Source organism: Eurytemora carolleeae, unplaced genomic scaffold (genome assembly GCF_000591075.1).
Source record: "Eurytemora carolleeae unplaced genomic scaffold, Eaff_2.0 scaffold1031, whole genome shotgun sequence".
Classification (NCBI taxonomy): Eukaryota; Metazoa; Arthropoda; class Copepoda; order Calanoida; family Temoridae; genus Eurytemora; species Eurytemora carolleeae.
The window spans coordinates 52,880-65,421 of NW_019396944.1; the positions used below are offsets into that span (position 1 = coordinate 52,880).

Genomic DNA, 12,542 nt, shown 5'->3' on the forward strand with positions numbered 1-12,542 from the left:
TCCTAAACATTTTCATAGCTGTCATCTCTTTCAACCGTTCCTTCCTAAACATTTTCATAGCTGTCATCTCTTTCAACCGTTCCTTCCTAAACATTTTCATAGCTGTCATCTCTTTCAACCGTTCCTTCCTAAACATTTTCATAGCTGTCATCTCTTTCAAACGTTCCTTCCTAAACATTTTCATAGCTTTCATCTCTTTCAACCGTTCCTCGCTAAACATTTTCATAGCTGTCATCGCTTTCAACCGTTCCTTCCTGAACATTTTTAAAGTGTTTTTAAAGAGTCTGTAAGCGTAATCTCGAATGACCCTACAATATACATACATTCATGTCAATGCCTAATCCACAACGGTGCCCTTGAAACCTTTATCTGATCAACTTATGGAAGATATTGTCGTTTTTCTAGGTTTAATTCCCACTTTTGATCACTAAAATTAAAAATTACTGTAACAAATGCTTTGCTCTTTCTTATATAGTTAGAAATGCACACAGGAGTTATAGTATTCCTTCGATTGTTTTAACCATTTTTTAAGAATAATTGTTTGGCAACTTAAAAAGTTATTGCTTCCCCGATCATGTGATTAGAAATTATTTGATCAGAGATGGAATTTAAAGAATTTGAGCCGCGGTTCAAATCTGCCCAAACCCGGTTTAAATTAAGCGCCGGTTTAAATCTTGAAACATTTGATACAACTTTAAGTGGAACCAACCATATTTAAGCAGCGGCTTAAATTTAAACCGCCGCTCAAATTCATTAAATTCGGCCACTGGTTTTTCACTCTTAGAATTCTTTTAGGACACCCTTTTAGTGTTTAGTTTTTCTCAGACAGTCATTCATTTTTTTTCTTCTATTTTTTCTATCATCAACCGGAAATGAATGTTTTATTGGCCGGAAGTGACTTGAGTATTTACCTGAGTTCTTCTGCCTTGTTCTGCCCGTCCAGGAGAAAGTCAGGCTTAACCTCAACCCGTCTTACCTAGAGATAATACAGGTCACGTGATTAGAAATAATACAGGTCACGTGATTAGAGCTAATACAGGTCACGTGATTAGAGATAATACAGTTCACGTGATTAGAGATAATACAGGTCACAAGATTATAGATAATTCAGGTCACGTTTTTTCTGAAGAAATTATCGAGAATTCGAAAAGAGATTATTTTTTACGTTTACAGATGTACATGAAAGTGTGTTATGCTTAGATCTTTTTGCCCCTCTCCCACTCTCCTTTTTCATAAATTTCTTGCCCCTCATTCTTTTTCACATTTTTTCAGTCCTCTTACTTTTCTAATTATTTGCATCCTTGGCCTATATTTCCCCCCTAAATGACCCAGATAATTGAAAACTGAAAATTCTTCGCGTTTTCAAATTATTTCAGTTTTTACCTTTCTTTAATTATAAATTGCATTAATTTAATTTCCATTTTTTCTTTTTGAAAACTGATTCTTTTCATTTGTGGTTACAAGCTACGGGCTCTTTAAAGGGGCATGTTTATGGTTGTTAAAATGGGGGAGTAGAGAAGACAAAATTTAGCTTTAAACTTAGAACTCTGAAAAAATTCATGAAAATCAAATATCTTACTTTTTCGATTTGTTTTCTTTCTGGTTGATTATCTTCTTGGGACTCTAAATACAGAGATAGATAAATATATAGAATGATTAGAGATAATATATGTCACGTGATAAGAGATAATACATGTCACATGAAACTTGTAGATTTCAACCTAACATGAAATTTACTTCAATTTGACGTAGTATAAGATCCTACAAATTGCTTAAGACTAATTTTTAGGAAAATTTAAATAATCTATTATTTTTTGCCACCGGATCTTCTTGAACAATTTGAGAAGAATAAATTCTATTTCCTAACCAGGGCCCGCGATTCAAACATTTGAAGATATAAGACTCAGGTCTAAGCTGTCATGAGACTAATGTAAGACTCAAGCTTAGGAATCTTTAAGTTGCAACTTAATTGTCCACGAAGTTTGTTAAATTATACCGGTTTAATTTAATATCGTATTTGGCAGATTTTCATGAATAAAATTGGCGGATTCCGGGAACTGATTAAAATAAGACTCAACATTGATACTCAACTAAAACAAGCCAAGCTCGGTTGTCAATCAAGTGACATAAGCTGTCGTTAGAGCTTGGGCTTAGATTGAGCCTTAAACTTGGGTATAAGGAATTACGACGCGAGCCGAAGCTTTTAAATCGCAGGCAGAGTTTTCGTTTTTTCTGAAGAAATTATCGAGATTTCGAAAAGAGATTATTTTTACGTTTACAGATGTACATGCATGAAAGTGTGTTATGCTTAGAATTTTTTGCCCCTCTCCACCCCCCCACTCTCCTTTTTCATAAATTTCTTGCCCTTCATTCTTTTTCACATTTTTTCCTTCCTCTTACTTTTCTAATTATTTGCATCCTTGGCCTATATTTCCCCCCTAAATGACCCAGATAATTGAAAACTGAAAATTCTTCGCTGTTTTCAAATAATTTCAGTTTTTAACTTTCCTTAATTATAAATTGTAGAAAATATGTTAATTTAAGGGACTATTCTCGTTGTTTAAAGTGACCCTCCAAAAGATCCTTAAAAGCTTTGACTGCATGATCAAGTAGGATATTCCATTTTTTCTATTTAAAAACTGATTCTTTTCATTTGTGGTTACAAAAGTGACAATTGCGCATTTCTTGCTTCAAAAACAATGGACATCATAAAAAAGCCTAAGAGGTATCGTTGTGAATCGGGCATTGTGTCCCTCTTTTTCTTTAAATTGTTGATGACCTAAAGTTAAGACTAAGTTATGGTCTCTTTAGCTGTTTATTGAGGGGAGTAGAGCAGACAAAAATTAGCCTTAAACTTAGAACTCGGAAAAAAATCATGAAAATCAAATATCTTACTTTTTCGATTTGTTTTCTTTCTGGTTGATTATCTTCTTGGGACTCTAAATACAGAGATAGATAAATATATAGATAGATAGAAAGATAGATAGATATATAGATAGATAGATAGATAGATACCTAAATGTTTGAATATATCCCTGGCATTACTGATCATCCTGTGATCCTGTTCTTTATCCTTCCTCACCTCGACATCAGCGGAATCACTAAAGTTAAAAAAAAATATTTATATTTCATTACAATACACCTTGAAAAAATATGGTACGCATATATATGTTATCACAGCTGGGAACTTTTGAATGGTGGATATCGGGATTAATGTTCTCCTCTTTTTCTTAATCTCCAGATTAAATAATGCTTGTTCTTCTCTTGTTATTAATCTCCAGATTAACTAACCGATCTTAATTATTCCAAGTTCCGAGCTCTGAGTTGGGAACTCTTGTGTACCAATGCTTTATTTAAATCTTTTGTTAATCTGCAGATTAGTTTAATCTTTATTTGATATCCCGCATGGTAACCGTACCCAGTCAGAGGTTAAAGAGAACAGGGGAGGAATTACTAAATTGAAGATTTGGAAATATATTGTTCTTATTGATTTACAAATAAAAAGTTTCCATAGCGGAAATCGAGATCAAGCAATCAGGATTATGAGTAGCCAGCACAAATGTTTTCCAGTATTCCTCATAAAAATATAATCAAAGATGAGCTGGAAACTTTAGAATGAGATATCTTTAAAGGGACAATCATTGTAATTTCTGGTGAACCTATATTTTTAGAGGACCTTTTCACCATGGTACCCTTTAAACCTTTATCTGATAATTTTCTTTCTTTGTTTTTGCTGGGGGAAAATGTGCAAGTCACTTTTAAATAACTCCAAATTATGATTAAATAAATTGTATAGAGATAAAACATGGATATCTTATTCATCCATTGATCAAGGGTATCGTTTTGAATCGGGCATGCCACTCGAAATTACGAATATAACAGTCTCTTAACAAATAGATTCTAATACAATAGATGGCAACGTAGAATTTGTACACTCTCAGAACAGCTGTATTCTGACGTCACAAGTGTCAATTCAGTTTTTGTGTCCAGCAGATTTTCTTGAATTATTATTGAAAGACGACATTTGAAGAATTTGAAGAAATCTGCAAATAAAATCAAAGAAAATAAGAATTTTAATATAATGATAAAACCAAATAATTGATTCAAGCATTGATTGATTGACAAATTTCTTTTGAGAAATATGTTCCTACCCATCTAATTAGTTTACTGTATAATTTTTACTTTATTTTTCGTCGTCGTTATTCAATAATTTTAAAAAAACGATTCTGAATACTTATCCACCCCCAAAGTAGGAGTTTTGACCGTCGAATTTGCGCTCAAACTCAGGATTTACAGATGTTTCAAACCCATACTATCTATCATATATCCTACTTAAGAAAATTAAGTTTTACTGACATTTTGCAACCCGCCTGATTTTTACAACCATCCTGATTTGAGTTTCTTTTTACCCCCGCTCCCTATCTGTGTCACTGAAAACTCCGGTCCAGTACAAAACTAGACAATACACCAAATGAATCAACCCCTTCTAGTGAATTTAATGTAGCGTAACCTGGATTCCTAGTTTTTCAAGTTGAACCCATTTTCTTTGACTTTTTTAATTCTTTGATTTTGAGTTAAATTATTCCTAATGAGTGCGATAGAGTCCATTGATTGTTGTTTCTTCTCTTCATGCTCCTTCTTTCTGTTCTTTGACCTAATATGGAGATAATCAGAGATTGTCAATCTATTTTTAAGGAGAAAATTATGGATATCATACATTTCTAATCGAACAAAGCACCATTGTGAATCTGTTCCATGTTTCAATAAAAATAAAATATTTTGATAAATCCCCCAAGTACTGTCATATACAGATTGACGTTTGATAGTGGATTACGTGGCTTCCTGTACAATTAGTAGAGGATTAGCGTACATCATCACTCTATAAACTATAACCTCGCTGGGGTATATACAGTATAGACCCATAAAAAGAAAAAGGAAGACGACATTTTCGGAATCGTTCTGCCTGATTTTGATGTAAAAGTTTTACCAGAACGTGTGCACTGTAGTGTTTCTGTTTATTTGACTATTTTAACGCATAATTTGAATTGTAGCAGTCGTCTTCCTATTCCACAGTTTTATGGGCCTTACAGTATATCTTTTCAAAATCATCGTCCTCCTCACCCCGCTCCACGCTTCTAAAACTTAGAACGCTTAGAACTTGATCCGGTCCTGTATGGAGTTAGTCAAGAACTTGATCTGGTCCTTTATGGAGTTAGTCAAGAACTTAATCCGGTCCTGTATGGAATTAGTCAAGAACTTGATCCGGTCCTGAATGGAGTTAGTCAAGACTTGATCCGGTCCTGTGTGGAGTTAGTCAAGCACTTGATCCGGTCCTGTATAGAGTTAGTCAAGAACTTGATCCCGTCCTGTATGGAGTTAGTCATGGTTCAATAGTGTGTGAACACTTTAAAAAGAGAAAAAATATAACAGAACATTTTTAAATTCTTTTGCTTTTTGCATCAAAACAAACCCAAAATAGATACCGCCCCCCCCCCACCCAAATTAATGGGGGGCGCGGTAGATAGGGTTAACATGGTTAACAAATTAAGTGGTATATTAAGTGGTATATCTGATTCACAATAGTACCTTTTAATTCTTTATTTGAGTAACAAAAAGGAGGAGGATATGTTTTTTTTTATAAGAAGCAATATTTCAACAATTCCCTTCTTTGTATTGTGGCACAAATGCGCATATTTATAAAGAAACCATTATTAAAAACAATCAGTTTTGAGACAGAGAAACAAGGATATATGTAAATAATATCCATCCAGATAAAGATTGTCGTCACCGTTACCGTTGTTACCGATTAAGGTTACCGTTGTGAAATGCACATTCTACATTATAAATGAAAGGTTACTTGAAATTAAACGTTGTACCTTTTGTCCACCCCTTTCATTATGTTTCGGATATGTGCTGGGACAGCCTCTGAAAAAAAAAATTAAATATTTTTAAGATTTTTATTTTATTCTTTTCAATTATACCTTCTTTTTCCAGGTTCTTGGAGCTTTTTGTTCTTTTTACTTTTTTAATATTTTCCTCCATTCTTAAAGAAAATTCTGTTTAACTGAAAAAAATATGATTATTATTGAATTTATTGGCATATATCATCCTGGACTAACCAGGTTGTTCGGCTTCTTTAATTTGAATTTTATGTTCTATATAATTCAACAATATCAAAATTAACATAGTTGTAATACTTTTCATTTAAAACGCATCATCAAACAAAAAGGAAAATAGAGAAAAAATATATTCTTAAAAGGTCAAATTATGATCTGAAGTCGCACAAGGACCGAGCAGTAAAATCAGTGTGTGATAATAATAACAATTTTTTCTTATAATTTAACAATTTTTGTACTATTAAAGGTAGAGTTAACTTAATTTTAAATTTAAGAAAATCTGAATTTTCAACTGTGAATAGCAATGGGGAAGATATCGGCATTTTTCTTAAATGAAAAGAAAAATGGATCCTGTCTAAATATATTTCCAAGTCTATCTAAAAAACGAGCAAAGATATCTCCATATATATCTCGCAGGCAAGGGTACCACTGTGAATTGATAAAACATTGGGCAAAGAAGGAGTTCCAGAGAGGTTTAAAGGAAGTGTACGCTAAATTTCAAGTGATCCTCCATGCAAACATGGCAGTGCTCAATGTTTGTAATTTTGAAATCTGATATTTTTTAATTGTAATTTCTAAAAGTGACTTGCGGATTACTATAACTGAAGGAAAACGTATAGAACTTATCAGAATTAAACACTTTACAACTAAGTAAAAGCGATTAGCTATATCTGTAACACATTTGATTATTTAAAATTACCACTGTGAAACGGACATCTGTTAACTTTGCAAGAAGGGTAACTTGAAATTACGCTTACTGTTCATTTGTGAAAAGATTCTCTTTTATAACAGTTATTTTTGTATAGGATTAAAAGAAAAGTTTAAACTATTTTTTGTATCTGCTAAAATATGAGTAAGAATTAAAGTAAATATTATTCTAGGTGTACAGGTACTGGGTACTTGGCACTGTGTAACTAGTTGTATTGTGTATCTAGTTGTACTGTGTATTGTGTATCTAGTTGTACTGTGTATTTTGTAATTAGGTGTACTGGGTACCTTGTATCTAAGAGTATTGTGTACTGTGTATCTAAGTTTACTGTGTACTAAGTACTGTGTATTTCAGTGTACTCTGCACTAGGTACTGTGTATCTAAGTTACTGTGTACTAGTTCTATGTATCTAGGTGTACTGTGTACTGCCTCCCAGGTATTGTGATTGATCTGGGAACTGTGTATCTAAGTGTACTGAGTACTCTGTATCTAAATGTACTGGGCACTGTGTATTTAAGTGTACTGGTTACTGTGTACTGTGTATCTAATTAAGTGTACCAGGTACTGTGTACTGTGTACTGTACATCTAAGTAACCTGTGTATCTAAGTATACCTACTGGGTAGTGGGTACTGTGAACTGTGTATCTAAGTGTACCAGGTACTGGGTACTATGTACTGTGTATCTAAATGTACCAGGTACTGGGTACTGTGTAATGTGTAACTAGGTGTACTAAGTACTGACATCAAAGTGTACGGTGTACTATGTATCTAAGTGCACCAAGTACTGTGTACTGGGTACTGTGTATTGGATACTGTGTACTGTTTACTGTATACTGTGAATTGTGTATTAGGTACTGGGTACTGTGTATTGGTAACTGGGTACTGTGTATTGGATATCTATCTATCTATCTATCTATCGACCTATCTATCTATTAATCTATCTATGTATGTATCTATCTGTCTATTCACTTATCTATATATCTATCTATCTTTCTATCTACCTATCTATATATCTTTTTATCTACAAATCTATCTATCTATCTATCTATCCGTCCATCTATCTATCGATCTATCTGTTTTTTGTCTATTTACCTATCTTTCTATATATCTATTTATCTATCTATCTATCTTTATGTTTATTATGTCTATCTATCTATATTTCTCTTTATCTTCATATCTATCTATCTATCTAACTATTTATCTATTTTTGTTCTAATTATGTATGCACATACCTAACTATCAAACTTAATTATCTATCTATCTAAATATTAATACTTTCGTTTATCACCATCTATCTATCTTTCTATCTATCTATCTATCTATCTAAATATTAATACTTTCATTTATCACCATCTATCTCTCTATCTATCTAGCTATATTTTTCGATCTTACTTTCTATCTATCTATCTATCTAGCTATATTTTTCAATCTTACTATCTATCTATCTATCTATCTAGCTATATTTTTCAATCTTACTATATATCTATCTAGCTATATCTTTCAATCTTACTATCTATCTATCTATCTAGCTATATCTTTCAATCTTACTATATATCTATCTATCTATTATCTTTAAAAAGTATAACTTTAACTTTGAAAACACATCTCTAGCTCTATATCCATTTATCTTTTTTGAAACACATTTGTCAATATTTTCTTATTTTCAAATTCAATGTATCGTTTACACTCAGAAAACTGTTGATCATTGAAAATTCAAAAACAGTAAAAGACTTCTTTAATTTGAATCAGATAGAGGGGGCACTGTCTCCCTTTGCCCCCCGTCCCTTCTTGTACCATATATTTTTTATGTCTGTCTAATAGTTTATGTTAAGCTGTTTGATTTATCGGTCTTTCTCCATTTGAAGTATAGAGGGTCATGTGACAATGTTGGTAGGACTTTGTGCCCTAGTAACTGTTAAAACTGAGGACTAGGAATATGACTGTTAAAACTGAGGAATAGGAATATGACTGTTAAACTGAATATATATATATATGAATTTAATGTGCAGTGTACACAAATCTCTTTATAAATTGATTTTCAAATTTTATTGGTAAAACTATTTGTTTTATAATAAAATCAAAAACACTTATGTTTTTTTGTAGCCCTTTACATGAAAATTTTAGCACTAAAAAGCACTTGTTCTTAGCTTTGGTTTTTAAGATAAATTGGCAAAAATCCATAAAATTTTTGCTTTAGAGCTTGCAACCTATGGGAAAAGTTTCAGAGTAACAACATATGGACATTTTAACCTAAAACATTCATATTTACCTCACTCTGAAATTTGGATTCTTTCTGATTATATAAGATATATTAAAGCTTCATTTCTAGTAAAAAATATCACACCTAAAAAACCCAGTTTTGTAGCAAATTAATTAAAGAACTTTAAAAGCTAGAATTGTAGCACGGGTAAACGGAAGGAGTAACTTTTAGTAACCTTATGCAGCGATGGGCCAATAAACTTGTCAATTGTTAATATTTTCATAGATTTTTCATATTCCACGTGAATATTTTTCCAAATATTTTAGCCACAACTGATTTAAAAAATAGTAAACGAAAATGGTGTTTTTAATGCATTGAAGATCAGACAAACAGACGAATAGGGAAATATTTTGGTATTTTAAATTAGTTTTTTATGTCTTTTTAAACAATCAAACCTCACCAGCATAGATCATTTATGATAATTTGAATTTTTATCCGTAAAATCGCGAAAGATTGTGTAATTATTATCTAAAAATTAGCCTTGGGAGTGAATTTAAGGTTTTTTTGAGCTACCTCGCTGAACTACCTGCTTGTCGGTACAAATTTGAACCACCGATTCAAAGTTAAAGACTAAGGAAGGATTGGAATCGGTGATTCAAATTTGAACCGCCAGTATACAGTTCAAATTCATTGAATTTTTTTAAATATCAGTCATAAGCTGTGTCCAATTAGATTTTACCTCCATGTAAAGAGGAAAATATTGGCGTTTTTAATGTGGACAACATCCTCGATTGTTTCTATAACTAATGCAAAAATCAAGAGAACCCACAGTTGAGAATAATCAAGGGTACCATTGTGAATTGGACCAGTCACTTGAACTACACTTCCCAATTTCTAATCTTCGAGAGTCAAACTAGGTTTATAATTCACTTTCAAATCATGAACTTCAGAGTAACCCGCAACGAATGAGACAATAAAGACGACTGTACAGAATTAATCACGTATTTTATCTTGAACTCCTGGTACCTTAAGTAGCTGCAAACTTGCTTCTATCTTTACCAAATCATTTAACCTACCTTGCAAAAGCTAAAATTAAGTTTATAACTTAAAATTCAAGTTTCAAATCGTCTTATTTACAAAGTTTTAGGTCGTTATTAAAATCTCATCCTTTGTGAATAACCCTGCATCTAACTTGCCACAACGGTTGGTTTGTAACGGGTCTTGCATATTTTATAAAATTGATATACAGTATATATTTATACTAAAATCTACTGTTTCATCTAGGATCTGAATACTTTGTGTTATATTTTTGTTATCAATAAAAAAAACTTGAAGAAAAAAATCTTTTGTCACATATATTTATTAACTATATTTTAATGTGTTATAAGTTTTGTTAAATATTGTCTTCTAAACCAAAAGTTGGATCAAGCAAATTCCGTGTGCTTCGCGTTGTCCTTGGCCCTCGTCTGAAATCCACTGTTGATGGTCCCTTCAATATTATACCTAGAACAAACAACGCTGTAGCCATCTGCTCATGTTTAACAATATTCTCTGGAACCATTTGCTCTGTGACAATTTTCTGAATATCCCTCTAGCTGCCATAGTATTATTTTTCCTTGTGTAGACTGCGGCGCCTTAAAAGGTCTTAAGTTTTGGGCGTATTCAGGGGAGGCTATTATGATTTTCTGGGTTTTTGGGTCCCAAAGGGTGCTGAGCCCCTAGACATAAAAAATGTAAGCCCACCCCAAGACGAATTCCCCAAATTTTGGTCTACATGAGATGTAGAGCAATGGTAAATTGGGTTCAAAATAAGGCAAATGACCACAGAGAAACTGGCAACAGAGCAAACAGTTAATAATCAAGTGCCAGGAAGACGACATTTTAAAAATCTTATTTGCGTTTAATGAATAAAGCAAATAGGTTTTAACAAAGCTTAAAAATTAATTAATTACGAAGCGGAATCACTAAAGTTTAAAAAAAAATATTGACATTTCATTACAATACAACATGAAAAAATAGGGTACTCATATATATATATTATCACAGCTGGGAACTTTTGAATGGTGGATATCGGGATTAATGTTCTCCTCTTTTTCTTAATCTCGAGATTAAATAATGCTTGTTCTCCTCTTGTTATTAATCTCCAGATTAAATAAGGTTTGTTCTCCTCTTGTTATTAATCTCCAGATCGGAATCATTCCAAGCTCCCATCTCTGAGTTGGGAACTCTTGTGGATCAATGCTTTATTTTAATCTTTTGTTAATCTGCAGATTAGTTTAATCTTTATTTGATATCCCGCATGGTGGCAGTACCCAGTCAGAGGTTAAAGAGAACAGGGGAGGAATTACTAAAATGAAGATTTGGAAAAATATTGTTCTTATTGATTTACAAATAAAAAGTTTCCATAGCGGAAATCGAGATCAAGCAATCAGGATTATGAGTAGCCAGCACAAATGTTAAACCTATGCTCTCGAATGAAAAGGTTCTAACCTATGCTCTCGAATGAAGTGATCTGACAAATTTTTCTTTAAAATTCCACAAAAAGGGCAAACTCGCCCCTCAACCTTTCTGATTATCAATATTCCATTCCAATGCTTTAAAAACGACATTTTAAAAAGGGTGTCCCAATAAACATGGCGAATACGAGACAGTCTTTGTAATTGTTTTTTAATTTTATATAGTGATGCCTATAGCTAGAAAAGCTTTAAATCAAAAAATGTTTCGTCTGCCAGAGTTCAGAGTTTTTTTTATTTATGAGTTGATCGCACACGCTAATTTAACAATTCCCTTCTTGTGCCAGCAAGGTATGACTTTCGATCCCAATTTGACATAAAATTTTCACCGTTTCTCTTTTATACTTTTTTTTGTCAGCAGATGCGTTTTATACTAAAACGTATTTTAAGACAACCCTACAAATTTAAAGATTGTTAAATAACCGTATGTGCATCAACCGCTCACTCTAGTCACCCTTTAACCCCTTATCATTTTATAATTTTAAAAAAAAAGTTTTGCCTAACTTGTGAACCCAGAAACCAAGTTAAAGCATATTTTAGTTTTTATTGAGTGTAGATCTTGATATTGAGAGGATACGCAAAAATTAGACAAAAATGTGAGCCCCCTCCATTTTTTTTACGAAGTTAACATGTTCGTTGTTTTAGTTTTTAAAAATATGTTTAAAGTAATTACTTTTTATGTAATTTACATTTTAATTGGTAAAATTGAAAAATCCAGAATAAAAACAAAATTCATTCCCTAAAATGCTTTACAAAGATGTTTATTATACCTGCTAATTCTTCATAAATATTATATCGAAGTCGTCAATGAAACTCAATTCCAATGTTTATTGGGACACCCTGTAGATGGGCAGTGGTGCACATTTAATAAATTTAATTTCACTATTAAAAACAGGATGTTCATTAAATTATTAAATTAGACATTTCAGTGACAGTATTTCAAAGGAGAAATTTACGATATTTTTTCAGAAGATTTTACCCATAGAATGGAAATTGTATAATTC

At 32.3% G+C, this 12,542-nt stretch overlaps 1 protein-coding gene across 1 annotated transcript in view; it reads right to left on the bottom strand.

The window, feature by feature from the left end:
• The window catches only part of LOC111710378 (trichohyalin), a gene marked incomplete in the record, with an annotated part of 11,837 nt that extends 8,730 nt beyond the window's left edge, over positions 1 to 3,107 (bottom strand). Inside the window, 3 exon segments of the mRNA XM_023484451.1 lie at positions 912 to 976; positions 2,896 to 2,939; positions 3,016 to 3,107. Coding sequence (XP_023340219.1) covers positions 912 to 976; positions 2,896 to 2,939; positions 3,016 to 3,052 — 146 coding nt within the window.
• Between the last annotated feature and the right edge of the window lie 9,435 nt (positions 3,108 to 12,542).